This window comes from Rhipicephalus microplus, chromosome 3, assembly GCF_043290135.1.
Source record: "Rhipicephalus microplus isolate Deutch F79 chromosome 3, USDA_Rmic, whole genome shotgun sequence".
Taxonomy (NCBI): domain Eukaryota; kingdom Metazoa; phylum Arthropoda; class Arachnida; order Ixodida; family Ixodidae; genus Rhipicephalus; species Rhipicephalus microplus.
Window position 1 is genome coordinate 244,277,810 of NC_134702.1, and position 24,518 is coordinate 244,302,327.

Below are 24,518 nucleotides of genomic sequence, written 5' to 3' on the forward strand. Positions count from 1 at the left end.
TGCCTTTTTCAGGAAATGGCTGTGAAATGCTTGTTGAATTTTCCGACAGCATATACATACGGGCACAATCTCATTTGAAGGGGAAACATAGCTAGAAAAAGCTTGAAAGAGGGCAGTTTTATTTACAAGCTGCTCAGGCGAGGGGTGCCTCATCACTTCCACCAGTCTACAGGGATCCCCAAAATATGCAAGTAATAAAAATTGTTTCTTCTGTCCTGAAAGTATTCATGGCTGAGAAACTCCGCTGTAGTAGAATACATTTGAAGACAGAACCGCTCCCCACAAAACATGTCCTCTTCAAAGAACCAATCACAGTAATGAATGATAATAAGCTGACACATACTCCAATGGCTCACATAGAAAAAGTTAATGAGTTGTTCACTAAAGGCAGCAAAATTAACACAGTGCATACAATCACAATGGCACACTCTGGGCCGGACGGTCCCGCAGCCTCCCTGCAAAGGTAGGTATGGGGTCAACATCAACTGGCTCACTGGAGAAGACCCCAAGGTTGCTGTTTGCAATGTCACTATCATCAAAAACATTGGCATGCCTGCGGGCAAGGTTTTGCAGCATACACACTGCCATCACAATTTCCACAGCTTGTGGAATGCCGTTAACATCGATTTTGCCCAACCGTCGAAAACGTCCCTTCAGCAGGCCAAATGCTATTTCGATGACAACGCGTTGCTTGGATGATGATGATGAGTGGTATTTAATGGTGCAAGGGCCAATTAATGGCCAAAGAGCACCATTTCAATAGACTAGAGATATGAACAACGATATGATGCGTGGCTGTAAAGGGGCCTTAAAATTGCTCACGCTAACGCGAGTAAAAACATAGAAGTAATAAAATCATGACAGTGGCGCGAGATATGCGCAGTGAAAGTGTATGGCAAAATGTCATGTTAATAAAATCACGGCGGAGATGCAGTCACCACAGCCACGGCCACGGAACAGAGGTTGTGCTACGAACCACCTCGAAATATGGGGTGAAGGCTGTGAACATCTTTTAGAAACGTAAAAGTGATTTCAGTTTAAAAAGCGGATCCCTACCGATGAGCATCTCAGGGTGTAGTGGGACCTTCTGTCAGTAGGGCAGTAAAAAGTGCTTTTCTCTTAGAGCATCTAACTCGATGCACTGGACGAGAATGTGAAAAACCTTGAGTGGTTCTCCACATATTTCACACAATGAGCACAGAGTTTATTGTCTGTGTGTCTAACCCACATGCTTTGCCAATACCCCCTGAGCTTTCATTTGAGAAAAGGTTTCAAGTCAAGAGCAGGGATCGATATTGATGCATTGGAAGTAGTGTTGTTGGCGGAAGCAGCCAGCTTGTCCGCCAAAACGTTCCCTTGTATATCACGGTGCCCTGGCACCCAGCAGACAACGACATGCTGTTTTGATGTGTATAGTGTGCACAGAAGTTAGTAAAGCGACACCAGCACAGGGTTCTTGTATATTTTAGGGGTTTTCAGGGCTTTACCACACTTAGGGAATCTGTGTATATTACTGCCTTTTGCAATTTAATCTGTTTGATGTGTTTTACGACCGTCAGTATTGCATAAGCTTCTCCTGTGAAAAATCTTGCATCAGGATGAAGAACACCGGCCTCGGAAAAGGATTGACCTACCGTTGCATATGCCACAGAAGTGTTGGACTTAAAGGCATTAGTAAAGAACTTAGGGCATGTGTATTTATGTTGTAGTTCAAGGAAATATGTATGTATGAGTGGAAGTGGTGCATGTTTTGCGACTTCCACAAAAGAGACATCACAGTCTATAGGCTGTTACTGCCACGGTGGCAGATATGCAAGAGGAGCTATCGAACTGTGTTAGGGAAGAGGCACACCTGTTTTTTTGACCAGACCCCTTACACAGAGCGAGTAGGGCTGGCTCAACAAAAAATGGTTCTCAAACAAGCCAGGACAAGACAAATCATTACTTGTGAAATGAAAGGGGTGTTTCTTGTCTGCCTTCACCTTCAGAAAGTACAAAAAGACAGGTAACATCTTTGTAGGTGGAGCGACCATTCATTCGTATCCACGTACAGACTCTCCACAGGGCTAATACGAAAAGCACCCGTAGAGAGGCGAATTCCTAGATGGTGGCCAGGGTCGGGAATCTTCAAGGCTGATGCTGTCGCTGACTGATAGATTATAGCACCGTAATCTAGGCGCGTACGTACGAGGCTTTTATATAAATTCATCAGACATTTCCTGTCACTACTTCACGTAGTGTGTTACAACACTTTCAAAATATTCAGCGTTATTAAACACCTGTTTTTTAAATATATAATGTGTGGGATGAAGCTTAGTTTGGTGTCTAACATTAGTCTAAGAAACTTGTGCTCGGTCTTCAGTGACAGAGGTTATCCATGCGGGTCAAAGTCGGGGGTCACGAGGGAGGCCCCTTTTTCGGCAGAACAAGATGCAAGCTCTCTTTTGCGCGTTGAGTATAAAACCATTTTCATCTTCCCATCGTGATACCTTGTCTAACCCTAGTTGAACCTAACGTTGGAACATTGAGATGGTGCACAATCTGAAACCAATCTGTACATCATCGACATGTAATGCAGTAAAAAATATTACGTGGGAGCAACAGGTGCAGAGAATTCATTTCACTATGAAAAGTGTGCAGCTCAATAAACCTCCTTGTGGCACTCCTGTTTCTTGAACAAATACTCGAGATAGGACAGTGCCAACTTGAACACGAAATGTACGGTTGGACAGGTAGCTTTCGATGATTGTCAGCATTCTACCCCGTACAACTAAATGTAACAGGTCTCACAATATGCCAAAGCACCATGCAGTGTCATATGCCTTTTCCGAATCGAGGAACACACAAAGAAAAAATTGCTTATGAACCAAAGCGTCGCGAATTTGTGCCTCGATACGGACAAGGTGTTCAGGGGTGGACCGAGCTTCTCGAGACCCACACTGGTGTGGGTCAAGTAGGCCATTAATTTCAAGGAAGTGCATCAGGCGCCTGTTTATCATTTTCTCAAAGACCTTGCAAAGACAGCTAGTTCACGCTATTGGGCTGTAGCTGGAAACTGAGGATGGGTCCATGCCTTGTTTTAGAATTGGGATAATGATAGCTTCCTTCCAGGCTTAGGATAGCTCGCCGTAAGAGCATATTTCAATATAGAGGAAGAGGAGAGCTTTTTTTGGGTTTCAGTGGGCAGATGTTTCAATATTTCATATGCCACAAGGTGCGGACATGAGGTAGATTTATTGTAGCAGGTAAGTGAGGTTTGTAGTTCAGCCAAACAGAAAGGTTCATTATATGCCTCCTGTGTTGTGGGTTTGGGCTCTAATCTCCGTTTTTCTATTCTGGTTTGTATCGTCGAAACGCTTCACTACAGTGTGATGAGCTGGTGACCAGTTCGAAGTACGTTCCGAGAGTGTTAGCCTGGTCTTCAAAACTCTACCCTTGTGTGTTCACTAGAGGAAGTGTATGTGCTTTCCGTCCTTCCACCTTACCAACTATGTGCCAGACTCTCAACACATCTGTGTATGAGTTCATGCCTAATAAAAATTTGTGCCAACTTTCTTTTCTCACCTGTCGGCGTGTCCTCCTTCCTTGGGACTTTATGTTCTTAATGTTTACAAGATTCTTGGCTGTAGGCGAGTCTCTAAGCAATTGACATGCCTTATTTTGTTTTTTCCGCGCATCACAACACTCATTATTCCACCATGGGACTCGCCGACTGCCTGACGGTCCACATGTTTGGGGAATACATTTCGTTGCTGCGTCAACCAAGAAAGCTGTAAAGTACCACACAGCATCCTCTATGCTTAACGCCGCCATGTCAGTCCAAGTTAGTTAATGACGTAATTTTTTGAAACTTTTCCCAATCAGCTTTGTCAGTGAGCCATTTGGGAATCTGTGCAGGAAATTTATTTGTTATGTGCTGATAAACATAGGAAAATGGTCCCTGTCATATGAATTATTAATGACTTCCCAATTAAGTAGAAGCAGGAGTGATTGGGTTCTTATGCTGAGGTCTATGCTTGAGTACGCATTGTTAGCGATGTTGTAATATGTTGGCTATTTCAGATTCAGGAGGCACGCACCGGAAAAAACAAAGAACTGTTCAATCAGGAGACCTCGTGCATCGTAGCGAGAGTCACCCCAGAGGCTACCATGTGAATTAAAGTCCCCTGGAAGAAGGTAAGCTTCAGGAAGTTCGTCTGTGAGAGACTTCAATTTATATTCTTCAAGACGGTGTTGTGGAGGTATGTATAGGGAGCAGATGGTGACGGGCTTCTTTAAAAGAACTGCTCAAACAGCCATCACCTCAAGGGATGTTTGTAGTGGTAGATGTGTGCATGAAATCCCATGATTGACCATAATGGCAACACCACCGGATAGCACAATGGCATCACTTCGGTCCTTTTGAAAGATAATGAGATTGCGTAGAAAGTTAGTCTGTTTTGGTTTCAAGAGTGTTTTTTTTTACACACATAGCACTTTTGATGTATGTTCGTGCAAGAGCTCCTGGATATCATCGAGGTTTTTCAGCAGTCCCCTGACGTTCCACTGTAGTATTTGTGCCATTTTAGTGTTGTATGTAGCCGTGAGTACAAAAGTGTTGCCTTAGGTTACAGGGCCTTTTGGGGACCCTGTAATTCGAGTTTTTCCTTTCTTGGCGCGCTCCATAGAGTTGCACCTATCCTTCTGGGTCTGAGGCATCGGAGGAGTCGTACTTGTATCAATCACCTCATGTGAGGTGGTGGATGGTGCCTGCTCGACAGACACATTCACGATGCTTTAGGGCCTCACTGTACTTGCAGTGGCCCGGGGTCCGGCAGATTGGGGAGTCTGCTGGCCCTTTTTGTTCGGTGGCGGAGCAGTACTGGCTGCTCCAGCTGAGAGCGCTTGTGGCGCGCCCGCAGACTCAGTTTGTGCGACTTTTGCGGGCACGGAAAGATGTGGTGCGGCGCCCCGGCGCGTCACATCGGCAAAGGAGGGACTGGACTGATGGATGGAAAACCGTTTACGTGCTTATTGAAAGGGCAGATTGAACTTCTCTTTAATCTCAAGGATTTGTTTTTCCTTCTTCCAGATTGGGCATGATCTCGAGTAGGCAGCATGGTCTTCTTCACTGTTCGCACAGCATAATGTTGTTGAGGTACATGTGTCTGATACGTGCTCATTGGATGCACAATTTGTGCAAGTAATGCACCCTCTGCAACATTGTAACCCATTTCCAAAGCACTGGCACTTAAAACATCTGCGAGGGTTTGGCACATAGGGCCTGACACGGAGCTCGCAGTAGCCAGTTTCAATTGAATCAGGTAAGTCACTGGTATCAAAGGTGATGATTATGTGTTTTGTGGGTGTTTCGTTTTGTCCTGTCGTATAAGTATTCTTTGGACCTTGACTACATTCTGGTCGCCAGCCTTCCAATAATTCACTTTCGGACAGTCTAAGCAGGTCGTCATCAGAGACCACACCGCGCAATGTATTAATTGACCTGTGTGGGCCCACTTAGACTGGGACATCCCCAAACGCTACCAGTTTAGGTAAGTTGTCGAATCGGAGCTTGTCGCGAACCTCCAAAAGGAGGTCACCGCTTCCAAACTTCGTAACATGATATCCTGGGCCGATTGATTCGGTGAGTGTTTTCGAGACAAGAAAAGGCGATATTGCTCGAACTTTTTTGTTCTCTTTCTGGCTATGCACAACATGAAACTTGGGGAAGGACTGCTTTGGCTTGGAAAAAAGAAACGGTTCTTCGATGTGCAACCTTTTTGGGCGGCGAACAAGGAGAGGGGGGAAAAAGGTGGCCATACAGATTGTGTACAGTTCGGCGGCGATAATGGCCACCCACCATCGAGCCCAACAAGGGGACGCTACAAGGTTGAATAGTGAACACTTGGAGACGCCAGCCATGCATCGTCGCTATAACCGAATATAACTACCCAAGGTTGGGTAACTACACAGGGTTAATCCTCGCCGCCAGGAAATTTGGAAGTAAACAGAAGAGAGAAGATGACAGGACAGATAAAAAGTGAGAGATAAAGATGAAGACTAGGGGGAGAGAGAAAAGGTGACTGCCAATTTCCCCTGGGTGGGTCAGCCCAGGGGTGCCGTCTACCTGAAGCTGGGGCCAAAGGGGTCCAAGACAGTTTATTGATGTACTTGAACTAATGTTTCATGTTCTAATTTACATGTCCCTCAAGTTGAAGGCAATAGATATTTTGTTTTGAGCATCAAAATAATGTGTCTGCTGCATTTTTCTAGTTTTTTTGTGCACTGTATGGTACACAATAAATATATAAAACTTTTAAAAATTTTTACAATTTTACAAACTTTCACAAAACTGTACGGAAGTATATTTTCATGTCTGCTTCGAAGTTGCCAATTCCTGCTCCAAATTGTAATTTTGCTTGCTCCAACAGCTGCTCCAAAAGGCAAAATGCCACTTCCATCACTAACAAGGAAACACGACACTGGTTATGAAGTCACAACTAAAATTTATTGGAAGGCATACGCATATATATCGAGCAGCTTACCTAGTCACATGGCACACTATAGCATCAGCGAAGCAGAGCTAGAGTGGCTAGAATGGGGAGATGTGAAAAGCAAGCCATGTTTCCCTTGCCCAGCGGTGCCAAGGTGTGCGATATCTCTGCTAGTTCGAGCCTGGCCCAGACGGTAGCTGTTGGCAGTTTTCGCAGGGTATACATAGCATGCACCAATGAAGGCTGCTGATTGCTTTTTTTTTTTTTTTTTGCAAGTGCTTCACAGCATCTTTGACGTTTCACTTGATTCGCTGAATTCTTTTTATGTGCCCTTAAAGTACTAAATGGCGTATATTAAAAAAAAAACACTGCAGACTTGTTTGTGCAAGAGAGATACTCGGGATACAGATCATGCGCGGAAAAGGTCTCCCTTTTTCGTGCGCTGGCATGCAAAGACAGATTTGCAATATGGGAGCGGGTTATACCAAGGGCCAATAAAGCTCTTCAGGAGAATTTCCCAAACATTTTGACACACTGTAAATATTTTCAACCTATTTTTATTTAAGTGGAGGGAATACTTTGGTTTGCTTTTGTGAAACGTAACTGCAAGTGAAGTCATTGAACGCTTTGTGGTGCTTTTAGATAAACACATTTATTTTTGTACATGCCACGCTAAAAAATGCAAATATGAGGATCACGGACGAGCGCAGAAATCCAATCCTTCCTCCAGGCGAGCGGAGAAATCTCGTGCTGTTGCGGCGATGAGTTAAGTGTTTCTGTCGGCCAAAATATTAAAGCAACTACGAACGACGACCGCTGATGTCAGGCCTCCGAGTCCCATCGCTTATGATGCTTGGACGATGAATTGCTACCGCACTTCCTGAGCGCGGCATATTGAATTGATGGGCAGGTCGGCACAAACAGCCTTCGTAAGGGCCCCGGGAAAGTGGCAGCTACAAACCTAAATGGACAAAGCGGCTGCTTCTGGAAGGGGGGCAGATGGAGTGTGACCAGTGCGTGCTACATCAAGGGACTCCTCAAGTGCCACGGCTCCCACACATCAGCATAACATCTCCGAAGCTTGCAGATGTTGATCAGCTGAACAGGCCACTCAGCACACCCTGGTTCAACAGTTTTAGCAGGAAATGCCTCTTGCCAAAACGGCCCTGTAGTATCCTCACAAATAGGTTTTTTGCGGCCCAAAGGCAGTTCTCTAGTTCGCTCTGGCACCCTTAAAGGGGTCGTGAAACGAAAATGAAACTTCCCGGTTGCAATTTTCCCTGATTTATTAGGGATTGAAGACACCAATTCCGAAATATTTCGGCACAATATTCTTTCTTTAATTAACGACCATTTGAAATCGCAGTTTTTTGGGGATCGCTAGCGACTATGCGCGACCGTCGGTCGCTATAAGCCCTAAAATGTGACGTCAGTGTTACGTCATCTTAAGAAAAGTAAAAAAAAACAGAGCGATAGCTTTACTTTGCTCTAAAGTAATATAATTATAGGATAATGAAAAATAAAACACAACAGAGCTGTTTTTGCACTCTGAGTTCTAAGCTGTACAATGACAGTGAGGGACCTTCTCGGTTCTGCTTTCTACTACATCCGGGCTGTCACGTGTGCATCCATGCTTTCCGTCGGTTGCCTTTGCTCGGTTACCTTGGCTAGCTCGGTCGGTGCAGTCAGGAAGCGTCCCAGTTTTTTTTTTTCTTACTGATTACACCAACTTGTGTTTTACTGTGTGTTCTCGCAGGCTTAGTCCTCGCTATGCCAACCGTGTGCATCGTCAGACAGTTCCGCACTACTTATGGAAGTGCAAACAACGTTCACTTTCACAAGCTGCCCAGCGAGCCTCAGCGCAGAGCAGCGTGGCTTTGAGCTATCAACCGCTATGGCCCCGCTGGTCTGGGCTCATAGAGTGGGTTCGTGTGTTCCGACCACTTTCTGCCGCAAAAGCTGAACCCTTTGGCACTCTACCAATATTATTTAATTTTTTTTTTCATTTTCAGGTACCCAGGTGAACTTGTGTATGCGTTCAAGCAAACATGTGAAAGTACAGACAAAGCTCATTAGAACATCCTGTGAAGATGCTGTTAGAGTCACTGCGACTGCTGCTTGCCCCACAACAGCTCGATGTCTGTCACCAATTTCATTTTTTCCACCGCGATCGTCCAGTCCCGTTCAATCTGATATATTGGCCACAGCAGACGTACAATCCACTACATTGAGCATAGAACACATGCTGTCTGATTCATTGAACACAGAAGACGTGCAATCTGATTTATCGGACTCAGAAGAGGAGGAGGATGCCATGAATAATTCTGAATACATCCCTTCATCTAATAACACGTCCTTGCAGTAAGGATTGCAACTTTCTCTGCACTGTCACAGATTGTGCACTGTATGTGATTGCATAATAGTGTGATTAAATCAGATGACTCACTTAAATTAAACAAGCAAGAGTGGTCCTTGATCCACCAATACTCTCTCTCAATATGCAGTATCATAAGCCACTGCTCATGCAAAAGCAGTGTCACAAAAATTATCTTTCTAAATCTGTGCTATCATTACTTACAAGAAAAAAAATAGCTGACAGGAAAGAGCAACAAAGTGGTCTGCCCTTACATATTTCACCTCTATCTAGCCCTGCTGTATTCAAAACACTATTTATTAGCAAACAGTGTGACAATGTGATCAAAACTTTTTTTTCGTTGTTTCAGACATGATGACACCACTGAAGGAATCCCTCCACAAAATGAAAGGAAGTTTATTGTTTTTGAAAGTTCACTCAAGGAACTGCTAAGTACATGCCGAAAATGCTTTGCCGCTTGTAAAACTGCAAGCTCTGTGTATGGCACATTACTACAAGTACAAACAGTGTGTACAAACAATCATGTCCTGTCATGGAAAAGTCAGCCATTAATCAATGGCAAGCCAGCAGGCAACGTACTGATGTCGGCAGGGATACTGTTCAGCGGCACCAGCCACATCACAGTGCTCCGTATGTTTGAACACATCAATCTGCAGGTGTTCATGCCAAGGACATTTTTTAACTATCAGCGAGCTTATCTACTTCCTGCGATTGACAAGGTATGAGAAAGTGTGTATTGGTGCAATTGGAAAACAGTTTTGTTTATTCAATTCTGGATAGCATATTAATATCTTTGTCATTATGAACCGTAATGTTTTTGTCCTTGTGTTCAAGGACAAATAGTTTTTAAAAGAGGTACTTGAAAGTCATTGAACACAAGCACTATTTCAGTAATGTTCTGCATTTAATGTAGTGTTAACTCAATTTTTGTTTTGAACCAGATCTGGCATCAACAACAGAACAAGTTGTTTCGCCAGTTGCACGGCTGCAGTGTCGACCTGGCTGGTGATGGACGCTGTGACTCGCCTGGTTTCTCTGCCAAATTTATGACATATTCACTTCATGTCACCCAGGTCAACAAAATTCTACACTTTGAGCAGGTGCAAGTCGGGGAGGTAACGTAGAGCTACTCTAATGTGGTTGATGTGTTATCTAACAGTTTTTCTCTTTCTGCAAAAGTGTGCAGATGTGAAATCCAGCACCTCTATGGAAAAACATGCATTTGTGAAGTGTCTTGACCTGGTGAAGAAACGAGGGCTTAGAGTGACATCGGTGACCACAGACCGGCATGTGCAAGTTACGAAGTATTCGAGGACACAAGAGCCCACTATCCCACACTTCTATGATGCTTGGCACATCTCAAAAGGTAAGATCCACTGAAAATATCTCAGCCTGATTTATGCACATTACAGATGGGATACCTTTCTTCATGATGATGTGCGAAATGCAGCGCATTCGCACACTACATTTTTTTAGAGCAAATAGATCAACAAAGAGAAGCAGAGGAAAAAAACACCAATGTAGCAAATAATGCCACAGAGAAAGAAAGTACCAAAGTTGAAAAGGTGTTAAGAGAGGGGAGAATTTTTCATTTGCGTTTCAAGTTCTAACTGTGAGTCTTGAGTCAGGACTAGAGCAGTGCTCTGTAGAGGTTCTATATACAATAATGGATGCACCTCAAACGTCGTTCAAGTTATCTAGAAGGCTGATGGGATAAACATGTCGAAAGTTCCTTTTTATCTCAGCTATACATAGAAGTTCCCTTGATAAGCATTCTGTATCATGCATGACATTAACCTACTATGAATTAATGTATTACACGTGTCCCAGGCATCAAAAAGAAGCTGGCCGCCCATACAAAGAAATGTGGATGCAGTGTACTCGAGCTATGAATTCAGCCAGCTACCAATCATTTGCATTGGTGTGCAGCCATGAGTGATGGCAATCCAGAGCTGCTTACAGACATGTGGAAGAGCATGGAGTGGCATGTTGCTAATATACACTCAGGGCATGCAGGTCTGTACACGCATTGTGCCCATAGTGACCTGGGAGAGAGGCAATGACTAGTTCCTGGTTAGTTCTGCAGCTATTTGCCAATTTATGCTCAGCTTAATTTGCTTTCTAAGTCGCATTAATGTTCTTGTGTATGAAGTACAGGTGGTGGTGCGCTTAATTGGCAAGCTTTTCCGGGGCTGGGTTGCATGCATTCAGCGAGTTGTCCATCTTTACTACACAACTCTTTGTTAACCCATCTTAGCAACAATTATGGGTGCTATATTTATCTAAAAAAGTAAAATTATACTAACGGTCACCACTATTTAAAAAATGCTTATCCGGAAAGTTGCTTTTGTCAACACAGGCACCCCTGCACACAAGAAGTTTGCCAATGCTGTTATGGCACCTCGTCTCCTGAAAGACATTCGGCAACTGGCTCCTTCTACACACACCTTTAGCTTGGAGGCCTCTCAGAGTGTGCTGATAGGCTTCGCAGCAAAGTCTGTATGCTTCTCATCTGATGGAATGCGTGCAAGGTGAGTAGTGAATAAGATCAGAAAAAACTGAATTTGAAGAGCTGATGTAATTATTTTTTCATGCAGGACGCAAGTGGCAGTTCTGCACTTTAATGAATACTCAAGCAACAGACAAGCAGTGACAACAAAAGGACAATCGTGCTGGAAAATTAAGCACCCAAAAGCAAGGAAAGGCACGGCTGTTACTTGCCCCGTGAAAGCCCAACCTACATATGGTAAGTAGTCTACCTGGCGCTTCAAGAAAATCTAAGGTCACTTGAAACACACAGGAGGCAGTTTGGGCATACATAAAAAATTTGAAATAAGTTGACTATGAGCAATAGTGCCTATAACGAAATTGTGCACAACTAGGTACTTTCATTCAACTGCATGACTTTCAGTCTCAGTGCTCCCATATGATTTGTAATATAAAAGCAGTGTGCCTTGTTATACTTATATCTGACATGACTGTTCTCAGAGGCCCACCCGTCTGATGCGCTGCAATCTAATAGGTTGATGTAGCCTAGGACTGGACAACCACAACAGCAATGCGTTCGGACTCAGATTCACAAAAACATTTTTCCACTGGAGTCACTCAGACTCGAACTCATACTTATGGCTCAATCCGAGTCTAAGTGTGTCCACATGTGAGCGGGTTCACCGACCTATGAATCAAGCTAATAAATTAGTATTTTACAGCACAGGCTTCAAGATTTGTGCAGCATACAATTCAGTAATAAAAATATTCTCACTGTAGTAGAACGAAAAAGAAAAAAATGTATTTTTCCTCGATATGAAAAGCTAACTGAAATGTGCGTTATTTTGTTCCGGAGTGAAACCCAAACTTTTTCATAATTTTTCGGTCTATGTAGAAACTTGCTAATCCAGAACAACCGAGGTAATGCACCATGCGCAACAATGCTTATTTAGATTACAGTACTAGTGCATATCTGAGGTATTTTATGTAATAACTTGTTCAAATTGTTTGAAGAGCAGTGGTAATCGAATGTTTCTAGTAACTGAAGTGGGCTTTCAAGTGCCTGTTGGCACATGCTTGCATGGAGAGCGGATTGTCAGTGTAGTAATTTGTTTTATATCAAAAGTGATCTTGCAATAAGAGTATGCTCGATAATGGGCTGCTCCTGAGGCCATGCCTACTCCCTTGACGCAAAGCATTGAGCCTGCTAACAAAATTCTTTATTCACTTTTAATAAGAAAGCCTGCTACGACATGTGGACACTGGTGTGTGCCGACTTGTAGGAATCATGGTGCTGTTATTTGTGCTCCTCGTAAGAATGTGGCAAAAACTTTCTCTATTCCTGTCAGGACAACAATACAACAGATCCAGTATATTTATTGTTATTTCAATTTAACTTTTTTTCATACAAATATTACGACCCTTGCCAAGCTTTTTTCGTTCTGGAACAGGAATCGAATAAAACTTTTGTGATGAAACAAAGGTGGAAACGTTTTGTTTAGACACCTTTATACTTATGCAGATGTTGTGTGTGCACAATCGATGTATATTGTGCGCGTCGGCAGGAGCAGTGCAAAAGTAGAGGCGCTTGTCGCCCTCTAACCATACCTCCACTTACCCCCCTCCCCCCCCCCCCCCCAAGCTACTCAAGCTCTTGCTTCTCCCCTCCTCCAAGACAAAATACTGCTGATGCCCATGGTGTGTATGGTCATCAATAAAAGAGGCTTTGCTGTACCTCCTCAGTACTATGTTCTGTATGTCTGGATAGTGCCTGCTATATATATAAAATTACAAGAGTGTAATATTACATGCAACACTATTCAATTCCAGAATATGTTGACCTGCTATTGAAGGAGACTGCACGTTGCTGCGAACAGTGGCCATCATTTAACGCAGCTTTTGCTGCAAACCAATCAACTGCTCCACCACCAATGAGCCATTCTTTTCCAAGGCCATCCAAACATGAACTTGTGGCAGCAAGAAGATCTAGGTTTGCCACTGGCACGGGAAGCACCACACTTTAGCATAGGTGGGCATACTCCATTACATTGATGTAGTAGTGTCAGTCACTTACTTCATAAAATTTATAAGGGAGTGACACGTTCATCTACAGTACCGTAAGAAACACTGACGTTACCTGGCAGTTTGTCTGGAGCAGAACATTTTTCTAATGATTTGTTGCTCTCTTCACTTATATATACAAACTGGTATACGGCAATAGACATGAGAACAACAGAAAGCATGGCTTTCGATTCATTCAAATTATGGCATGCCTCGACTACTGCTAGGTGAATCTAGCCGGCATCACTATAGCACTAGAATCACATTCCTACTGGTGTTATTGCACAGCAAGAGCATGATTTTGTCCTTACATTTCTCTCCGTCATCATAGTACATGAAACTACACATTTATTATTCTGATATTGTTGCTCAGTCAGCCGAAAAAAGAAAACTAGAGGGACTCAATCTGTCTAAGGAACCGGTGTGGACAAAGTGCACAAATATATTTATTGTTCAAACATATGCTTCATAGGCAGTATAAGCACATTAAAAATAATATAAATATGTATACAAAAAACAAAGAAATAAAGTGAAGTGATGCAATTTTCATTTTGAATAATAGTGGTTTCCTAGGCATGTTACTTTTTGAAATCCTTTCATTTGCAGTACACCTTTACAAAATTCAAGTCATTAGACTTCTGTACCATTTTTTTATTGAAAAGGCTTATTAATTGTGTGCATACTGGAAACCAGTAAACGTTTCAGATGGAAATCTCTTTCTTATTTGGTGTACAGCACAAGCAGGGAGCACCTTCCCATGATATCTGCCCAGGCGTCCCCAAAGCCAGTGTGCAAGCTGTCTGTAGCCAATGTAGCGGTACTGCCTGTCAACAAGAGAGGAAGAGCAACAGTCATCATTTCCTTCCAGCATATTTAGTGTATAAAGTGACCCTTTAGGCCAGAGAAACTGAAAAATGAATTGGCGTGAAGCTGAGTTGAAGTTCAGTAGCATTACAGGCATCTCTTTGTCTACCTCCAACCTCGTTTCCAAGCCAAATGAATTGATCCACCGTGAATTTTTTTCTTAGCAGTGCAGTCAACTGAGTTGCACAACATTGTGAGGATGGTTGGAAAGATGAGAAGACAAAGAAAAACTGTAGCATGACTGCAATCAGCTGTTGTGGCCAGTCTAATGCCTAAAGGCAACAGTTTTCAGGCACACAAACCTGATGGTCATATTGAACCTTCTGCATAAGAAAGGTTGTATGAATGGCACATCAGGAAGCAGCAATGAAACTTTGTTCTTGGTGCCATTCATCTGCACGTGCCAATGCGGTGGTATGCTCCTTGAGCGTGATGTAGAACACCCTTCTGGAAAAAGGAAGGTTAAAGAGAAACTCGATTCATACAGTGCACTAAGGGAAAAAATATTTTGGCAATTTGTGAGCTGTCGTGGTAAGCCTGTCTTTGGAATGGTGAAAGAAAAGTCATTTTGACAATTCATTGCCTGTAATTCGTCACATGTAGCTGAACCCTGATGAATCATGACTACCACAAAAGGTAATATTCACGCACTTCAAGTTCTAAATCGTGTGCTTCAACAAATAGTGAACGCACCGTATTTTCATCCCAGTGTACCAAATTTTCAAAACGTAATATAATACGTGTGACTGTTCCTCACAAACACAAATTTCTCCATCAATTTTGTCCTACATCATTATCAACTCATTTTTAATGAGAAAAAAGTCCCTCATGCACTCATAGCCAAGACAGGTGGTCCGTACCATACAAGAGCACAAATTATCTCATGCAGTCACTGAGGCTTAGCATACCCTCATTACTAAATAAATATTAGAAAGGAAAAACACTGTGTGATGACGTTTATTCGAGCCGAGAAGTCGCAGCGAGGTCGCAACGGAAAGTGGGCGTACGGCAAGTCTGGCAGAGGCGGCACAAACTCTCGCGCAAGCAGAGCACGGGCTTTTCGTTGTCTTCCGAAGGCGCATACGCGTTGGTGCGTATGCTCCACTACAATACCCCCGGGGTGAAGGGTAGCCATCCTGGCGACTCAGGGAGTAGGCACAATGAGGGGGTCGTAGTAGGGCTTGAGACGGTCGACGTGTACGGTCTCGCGTCCTCGACGGCGCAAATCTGGTGATTGTGTTAATGGCTCGATGATGTAATTCACCGGGGAGGTCGCGTCAATGACACGGTACGGACCATGGTACCGGGCCAGAAGTTTAGAAGACAGGCCAGGAACGTGCGGGGGCACCCAAAGCCACACAAGGGAGCCAGCACGAAATGTAGGAGCTATGCGGTGAGCGTCGTCGTGTCGAGTCTTTTGTAGACCTTGAGCCTCACTTGTCAGAGACCGAGCCAACTGACGGCAGTCTTCAGCGTATCTGGCGACTTCCGAAAGCGGGGAGCACTCAGATGCATCAGGGCGGTACGGTAGTATAGTGTCGAGTGGGTGGGAAGGTTCGCGGCCGTACAATAGAAAGAACGGGGAAAAACCGGTAGTCGCTTGCGTCGCGGTGTTATAAGCGAAGGTAACAAAGGGTAATACAGCGTCCCAGTTAGTGTGGTCGGAGGAGGTGTACATCCTCAGCATGTCGCCAAGTGTGCGGTTGAACCGCTCAGTAAGACCATTTGTCTGTGGATGGTATGCGGTAGATTTAAGGTGGATAATGTTGCATTCAGCGAGGATAGCTTGGATGACCTCCGACAGGAACACTCGACCCCTATCACTGAGTAATTCCCGCGGAGCACCATGGCGTAGAATGAAGCTGCGGAGAATGAAGAGTGCAACTTCGTGGGCGGTCGCTGCCGGTAGAGCTGCAGTCTCAGCGTAGCGTGTCAGATGATCGACTCCGACAATAATCCACCGGTTTCCAGAGCTACTATATGGGAGGGGGCCATAGAGGTCTATACCCACGCGGTCGAATGGGCGAGCCGGGCACGGGAGCGGCTGTAACATGCCAGTAAGGTGCCGCGGAGATGTTTTTGTTCTGTTGGCAAGTGGTGCAAGACTGAACGTATTTCTGCACAAAACGATACATTCCTCACCAGTAATAGCAATGGCGCAGCCTTTCGTAGGTTTTCAGGACACCTGCGTGAGCACTTTGGGGATCTGCATGGAAATTCATGCAGATGTCAGAGCGCATATGAGTTGGGACAGCAAGGAGCCACTTCCGACCACCAGGCGTGTAGTTGCAGCGTTACTGAATGTTGTCACGTAAGGCAAAGTGGGCTGCTTGCCGGCGCAGCGCTCTCGTGGAAGGGACAGAAGACGGATCGGTAAGGTAGTCGACTAACAAGGCAAGGTATGGGTCTTTACGCTGCTCCGAAAGCATGTCAGTGCTGTCGAGTGGTGACAAGGTGGTAAAAGGGGGTGACAGAGAAGCCACATCTGGTGTTAATGGCGATCGGGAAAGTGCATCGGCGTCCGCATGCTTGCGACCGGAACGATATACGACACGGATGTCGTATTCTTGCAATCGAAGTGCCCAACGGCCCAGACGTCCGGACGGGTCTTTCAAGGAGGACAGCCAACATAGAGCGTGGTGGTCTGTGACCACGTCGAAAGGACGGCCGTAAAGGTACGGGCGAAACTTCGTAAGCGCCCAGATTATGGCCAAACACTCCTTCTCTGTCACGGAGTAATTCAATTCAGCCTTCTTAAGAGCGCGACTTGCATAAGCGACTACGTATTCGGTTTGGGTGCCTTTCCGTTGTGCCAAAACTGCGCCAAGACCAACGCCGCTTGCATCAGTGTGAACTTCTGTGGCAGCAGTGGGGTCGTAGTGGCGAAGAATAGGTGGCGAGGTCAGCAGGCGGCGCAGCTGGTGAAATGCGTCGTCACATGCAGGTGACCATGCAGATATACCTTTGCTGTTGGAAAGCAGACTAGTCAGAGGTAGTCTTTCAGGCAACTTGCGAGAGCGGAGCTCCAGGTCTTCTTGGGGATCTCAGCACCTCCACCAAATGTGATGACGTTTATTCGAGCCGAGAAGTCGCAGCGAGGTCGCAACGGAAAGTGGGCGTACGGCAAGTCTGGCAGAGGCGGCACAAACTCTCGCGCAAGCAGAGCACGGGCTTTTCGTTGTCTTCCGAAGGCGCATACGCGTTGGTACGTATGCTCCACTACAACTGCAACTAATTAGACGTGCAAAAAAACGGAGTGCAGTTTTACAAATCATAAATAAATAAATAAAATAATAAATAAATAAATAATAAATAAATAAAAGGCATAAATAAAACGAAACAGTTCTTGCATTTTTAGATTGTTCTTCTTCTATTGACGCTCGAATGTTTAAAAGAACAATGCACGTATAATACCATTGTATATCAACCATGTTTATTTTAGTGCTTTTTTTAGTGTTATCACTACCACTATTTCTGATGTGCAAATGCATTTGATCAATATTTTGTTCAAGATACAGTGTGTTTGTGTGTGTTATTCGGGATGTTCTATTTTCTCAGTTGCACTGAAATAGTGTATTTAGATATACAGTGAACATATGTATGTATGCTGCTTTTAGTGGTACTGCCACCACGTGAGTGTCTTCAAGCAAATTCAAGCTGTATAGTGCAGCTTTCGCCTGTAGGACCCTCAACAATTTTATTGGAAAATAATACCATTTTGGATGTACTATTATTGCATAAATCGCAAGTGTGATTGCAATAAAACCACTAATTGCAAGTTAGCGTCATGTGTGTGTCGCCCTCTCATTTATCCCTGTCGTGGTGGATACATGATACGAATTATGAATCTAAACCAAGTTGTCCGGCAACGTGACTTGGCGATTCTTTGAGTGTTGTTGTCCTAGGCCTGTCATTTAGAGGCCTATATATTCTCATGATCATCTCAATAGAACAGCACTTCTAGCTTCCCCTGTGCTAAGCATTCATAACATTTATTTACTATAGTTTGATAAGAAAATAAACTGCTCCTAAAATTTCAAAGCTTATTCGATGAGTTGCTATCCCAGAGTGATATGAGTGTAACTATGCTCTAAATTTGCTTTCTAACTCACTCTATAGCCTACATTTTTTTTTCCTGCCGACATATTGCTTCACATGCAGCCTCGATTACACGTTACACACTCAAAATGATGCATTTAAGAGGAAAAGTCGCTACCCTACAAATGATGGGTGGCTGCAATGAGATCAGAAAGTAGGTGTCTTTATGGAAACGAATTATAGATTACGTTGTAAGCATAATAACAAATTATGCCTACAACACTTATACACTATCACCTAATGCGGGTTCATAACAGATATTTGGCAAAGAACACAATGAGTGTTAGGATGGTGATTTTTATGGACTTGAAAAGTATGCTCGTTTACTGTATTCAGCTTTATGTAAAGCCTCCTGTGAAATAAGACAGCTTGTGCCCATTGTTTTGACATTTACTATTGCATCATCTTCCCAAGTGCTGTTCCATTGATGATTGATTTGATTGATTGATTTGTGGGGTTTAACGTCCCAAAACCACAATTTGATTATGAGAGACGCCGTAGTGGAGGGCTCCAGAAATTTTGACCACCTGGGGTTCATTAACGTGCACCCAAATCTGAGTACACGGGCCTACAACATTTCCGCCTCCATCGGAAATGCAGCCGCAGCAGCTGGGAATCGAACCCGCGACCTACGGGTCAGCAGCCGAGTACCTTAGCCACTAGACCACCGCAGCGGGGCAAGTGCTGCTCCATTGGCGATGGACGGAAAATAAATCAAGGTAATGTGTCCGGACTGCGGCCTACTTATTTTCATTATTATCAGGCCGTTGAGATATCTCAAGTGAGTGAGTGCCCTTCTGTACAGCGATCGGAAATTCACACATGCCACGAGACACATTTCCTTTTGGCGTTTAGTCGTGAATTAGACCGAGCAGTAAACTTGGGTGGTCAAACGAACTGCTCGGCCGCGTCTTATGACATAAAAAATAAATAAAGTGTGTGTGGGAAGGGGGGGGTGGGAGGCGTAACGATCGAGACTTATTATCTTGCTCGCACTGACGTGTTTCGCAGTCGGCACTTCGTGAGGCATGACGCTAACTCATTGACTCATTTCTCTAAGCCACGATGTGTGCGATCACAAAGAAGTTAAAACTTTCACGAACACACTCTCGCACAGCATCATTTGAAAAAGAGCGATATCAGGCGGTCATTTCTTCATGCTGTGCTACCTTTGTGCGAGCTGCTTACCCTGTTTCCTCGACTAGCAGCCCATGGCCTTCAAACATTTGAAGGACTAAGCCGAGCACTACCTCGTCAAGGCACAACGTGTGAAAATCCGGGTGCTCTGTAATGCACCCAGACGGCTGCCTTCGAATCGCTGCCTGGATTTTGCGGCAGCAGATGCTCTCAAGAGTGGTGGGCATCGGCACGCACTGTCTGCAGGTACACCTATTAGAATAGTTAGATTAGCGATTGCACACAGTGGCCTGCTGCTCAACATAGACTTCAAGACTTGAACGTACCAGCGCGTATTTTCGAGCCGATCGTGTTCAGGAGGGTCGTGGTCGGGGCTTCTGCTAGCGGAGGTTTTTCCACGTGGTCTCGATACGGGTGCCTCCACGGCGCAGTCTTTTCCACTATCGTCGCCACTGCCGCTATCTTGCGCTGACGATGGCCGGTCTCGCACCCGCATGGGTGCGTCGGCGTACGGCTCAAAGCCCAAGAGCCAACTCCGCTCGAGCAGACGACGCTGTAGTTCAGAGAGATAAGCCATCGCACACTGAGTGTCCACGATGTTATGGTGTTGCCGGCACCACAATCTAAACAGTGTGATGCTACAAACCAAGAAACCACGGTCAACTAAAACTCAAAAACATCGCTGCGTCGCCATGTTTTGTCGACGAAAGAGACTTTTCATTGGCTGTCTTAAATGACGTCAACTGTGCAATTGACAGGAACGTGAGCGGGGAAACTGAAATTGCCCTTTTTTAGTAATTCAGCGAACCCAGACATCAAACAAGTCGAGGTTTAGTATTAAATGAATGGCCAGGATTCTGAATACACATGTAGTTGAAAACTTTTGGAGGACGTTTCACGACCCCTTTAAAGAAGTACTGACACAAATTTTGAAACTTTGGGATTGTTGCATAAATAAGTACACAGGTTTTGAGAACAGTTAAAAGAGTAGTATTGTGCCTGGGATACATTGCACATATCTTTAGAACTGCTACCTTAAATCAGACATTTCTGGTTTGAATATCGAAGGGACGGCCGCTCAGTGATGTCACTTTTAGACAGCGATTCGTGATGTACTAGCGGCAGATCTGCCATTTGCTAGTGGTAGATGTAAACAATGATTCGTGCGGTCTCCAGCGACCCAGTCTGTGATATTTGTGATTAAGGCTGCATTGAAGATGCTGAGTTGGTAAACTAGGTGGAACTGTGTTGACTTGTTGAGATAATGTCTATTGCAGGATGGGGGGTGCTAGGTGACAAACACTTAAAAAAGAATCAAAGAGAAAAATTTATGTGTTGGCTAACTCCAGTGTGTGGAGAGTGTTAACACTGATATATACCAAGGAACGAAAAAAAATGTCTATTTTGCTAAGCCTCAGAACTGTGTCAGTACTCCTTCAATACGTACTTGCTAAAGATCCGTTTGCTTGGGCATGTTGAGATACACGCTCTAGCAGCCTCTGTATGGTTGCACAAGCTTGCATGAGCAAGCAATTTGATGTTTTCCCTCCCAGGAACTTTAGACTATACTCCAGGCTACCCAGTTGAGTGCCCTTTGATTGTCTGCTGACGCAGCGACTCCATATTATATCCTTGCAGTTTTTCTTTGCTTCTTCCAACTATACCTGGTGTTTTTTCTTGACCAACAGCTGTATTGTACGCAGTTGCAGCTGAACTCACTAACCGATGTCTTGGCTTTCATTTTGCGTGTCCTCTGCAACACGACGAACTCCTTGGTATGCAGAGCGTTCCTTGTCGTCATCTTGATCTTGTCAGACTGCGCCAGTAAAGCTCAATCTTCTACCCACTCCCTCTGTCTCTAGAGCAGAGCTCTCTCAGCGGCGTAGCGGCTGTTGCTATAGAAGGGAGTTGAAGGTTGGTTGCATGGTGCCCGTCTTGTCCTGTCGTGGCTGCTGCTGCTTGTAAAGGATGGAGACCAGCACCTTTTGATACGTTGCAACAACTCGACTTTATGTACAGAAATTTATGCACAAATTTACAAGACTCTTCACCATTGGAACTGTCGCATGTTGCCTTGACAGAGGCAACATGCATGCGGAGCACTGTTTGCTGCGACCAGAACGCCCGCGAGGAGTCGGGAGCCAGGTTTTAACCCCTCGGTTGCCCCTCCTAATTCTCCACACGGCCAATCAAAACAATTCAGTCCATTTGATTGATTTGTGGGGTTTAACGTCCCAAAACCACCATATGATTATGAGAGACGCCGTAGTGGAGGGCTCCGGAAATTTTGACCACCTGGGGTTCTTTAACGTGCACCTAAATCTGAGTACACGGGCCTACAACATTTCCGCCTCCATCGGAAATGCAGCCGCCACAGCCGGCATTTGATCCCGCGACCTGCGGGTCAGCAGTCCAGTACCTTAGCCACTAGACCACCGTGGCGGGGTAATTCAGTACGTTTATTGGACAGACTAAAACACATGTCGCTGTTCTCTCCTCTCGCTCTCTTATTCAAGCACTCGACCTGTCGGTCCGCATAAGGGCGTTAATCAGGAAATTTCGTGCAATTTCGTGTCACCCACAGTAGTGCATGCAAGGATGTGCCCTCGTGGACACCCTGGTGGCTAAAACTCACCAGAACCTTTTAATAAAGTTCTTGACTGACTGGTTGACTGTTAAAAATATGGTCACTCCTTATAGACAAAGATCCGGAAATTGTCACATATGATTCTTGAGTGCCAAAGTGTCAGGAACTGATTAAATTGTGCAGAAATTTCAAGCATTCAACATGGCAATGCTTCACAAGCGTAGTGAGACGTAGCTGGGGATGGAAATTCGGAGAAAAATCCCTGTCATATACCTTGCATACAAAGCGGACAGCTCTTTTTTGAACGGATTCTAGTTTCTTCATATCAAATTTTTTTATGGGGGTTCCAAACCACACTACCGAACTCGAGGGACAAATTTTGCAGGTAAGCAGTTTGGTTTCCTGGGGTGCAAGACAGAGCATACGATGTAAACAGCCTAAACTCTAGGGCTTTGTTAACAAAGCATGTGAGATCAATATGTTTAGACCATGACAAATTATGTGTCATAAAGATACCAGTTCATAATTAATTTACAAAAGCCAACAGCAGGTCAATGAAACAAGGAACGGCTCAATGCAAATCCATGAACGACAGATGACAGTCTGGGAAACCCAACCTACATTGGCTATATGTGACGCCATCTGAAAGTTCATGAGGAAAAAAAAATTACTACCATATCTACCACGTGAATGTTGCTAGAGTAGCTTGGTCGGAGATGCACAGGACATTTCTTGGCGAGACCATTTCTGTAAGAGGACTTGTTAACGAACCGGCGCATGATGTGTACGTTGAAGGCAGCGTTGTTGGGCATGTTTTGCGGCCGGCACTGCAGTGTTGGCCACGTCGATTGGCACGTTAACCACTTGCCCCTGTTTGCCATACTGGCCGCTATCGTGAGTGAAATGCCCAACGCTTATAAATGACAGGAGCTATCAGGCGTTCTTCAACGAAGTTGAGAGTAGGCAGGTGAGGGGGCTTGGGAGGATATCAGTACCCATGCATAACACTAATTGTAGGAACTTGTCACGTGCTGCCGTGCCTACGAAGCAATGATGCTCGCCTTGCTGGCCTGCCTGGTGGCTTGTTTGTTTTGTTTTTTTTTTCTTTCCTCTCGGCTAGGAGGCAGCACACACGGTCAGACCAAACACCACTGAAACCTCCCTCTCCCTCTCTCTTTCACATTCCTTTCTCTCCCCCATCATTCATTTCTGATGTGGCTTTGTTGAGGTGACCTACAGAGAGAGAAAAAGAGAGAGACGACACAACTTTCTCTTTTCATCCCTTTCTAAAGCCACTTCCAGGAAGCGAGCAGGCGGGCCAGCAAAAACCAACACATTGTAGGGTGCCTTGATGCGCGCGCTGCCGCTTAGAGTGAAAACACTCTTAGAAAGAGTTGCCACTGCCACAACCAGCTCTTGGGAGGCACCGACGCCATTCTCTTGCTAACCGCTCATGCCGACTCTCCCCGCTAGACACGGAAAGCGGCATTCTTCACGCTGTCTTTATGCAGGATGCCTGGACGCTGCATTCCACAGTGCACCAACAGTGCTAAAAATGGTTGCAGAATACTTTCGTTTCCTAGAGACCGATCGCGTTGGCCGCAGGTTCCTTCTTGAATGTATCAACCCTTTCTGTCGCTCTCTCCAAGGACTCCTACAAGTCTTCTTTTTCTGCCTGCAGTTTGTCCACAATGGCACTGAGGCTCCTCAGCTGCTTCATCAGTTCAGACCTCTCTTACAGGACGTCCTCCACGAAAATGTCCGACCAGTCTGCTGAGGCACCACCACCGAGAACTTATATGACTGGCCAATCGCCTCCTTTCCCAAAGTGCCGACGTCACAACTAGCGGATGGAAGCTGTAGCAGCCAGTCTGACGGACCGAGAAAGGTGATTCACCACGCTAAGCCAAGAGGCGAGAAGGCGGTGTGCCATTTCGTTTCTCCCATGTCTCCTTTGCCAAAAGTTGTTATCTTGGCTAGCGGTGTCTGTATTATTAGATTTCGCTGCTCTGGCTAGTCCGCATAAATTTGCAAAGTAAAAAAATCAAAGCTTTTTTCGCTATTTTATCCTACTGAGTGTATGTATGAGTGTGCAATAATGTTTACAAACTATGCGTTCTTTTAAAAATCTCAGACCAGTGAATATTTCTTGCAAAAAAAAGGCAATAACATTAAAGTTTCGCTACATTTGTCGCATTGCAGCATGGGTCTGTTGGCCACACTGAACGTGAAGCCGCATGAAGGAAGGTGCAGCCGTCATGCAGCATGTGGTTGCAGTGTTTACGCAATGTTTTGATCATTTTGTGTTCTTAATTAAGAGGAGTTATTATTCTTGGTGATAAGAACAGATTGCTACCACATTTCAGTATGCCTGGATCTTGTCTTGCTCCAAATTGCAAGTCTAACTACGATGCGAAGTGTTCAAGTGTACGTGTCT

General features: G+C 44.7%; 1 protein-coding gene and 1 long non-coding RNA gene across 2 annotated transcripts in view; one reads left to right on the forward strand and one right to left on the reverse strand.

Annotated features, from left to right (window-relative positions):
* The first annotated feature begins 419 nt into the window (after positions 1–419).
* Positions 420–11,851, forward strand: LOC142803181 (uncharacterized). Its single transcript, XM_075888274.1, has 6 exons — positions 420–463; positions 9,197–9,566; positions 9,789–9,962; positions 10,027–10,213; positions 11,207–11,378; positions 11,836–11,851. Exons 1-6 carry the CDS (start codon positions 420–422, stop codon positions 11,849–11,851), a joined length of 963 nt encoding a protein of 320 aa, XP_075744389.1.
* Positions 11,852–13,924: 2,073 nt separating this feature from the next.
* LOC142804196 (uncharacterized) overlaps positions 13,925–24,518 on the reverse strand; it is a 232,430-nt gene continuing 221,836 nt past the window's right edge. The window contains exons 2-3 of the long non-coding RNA XR_012894503.1: positions 14,562–14,706; positions 13,925–14,219 (exon numbers count right to left, since the gene is read on the reverse strand). This is a non-coding gene — a long non-coding RNA (uncharacterized LOC142804196). The remainder of the gene's footprint in view (positions 14,220–14,561; positions 14,707–24,518) is intronic.

Bases quoted from the DNA above. Each gene is read 5' to 3' on its own strand.
- LOC142803181 (XM_075888274.1), top strand. From the start codon at position 420: ATGGCACACTCTGGGCCGGACGGTCCCGCAGCCTCCCTGCAAAG. The intron at 464-9,196 runs GTAGGTATGGGG...TCGTTGTTTCAG, and splicing joins CCCGCAGCCTCCCTGCAAAG to ACATGATGACACCACTGAAG. The intron at 9,567-9,788 runs GTATGAGAAAGT...GTTTTGAACCAG, and splicing joins TACTTCCTGCGATTGACAAG to ATCTGGCATCAACAACAGAA.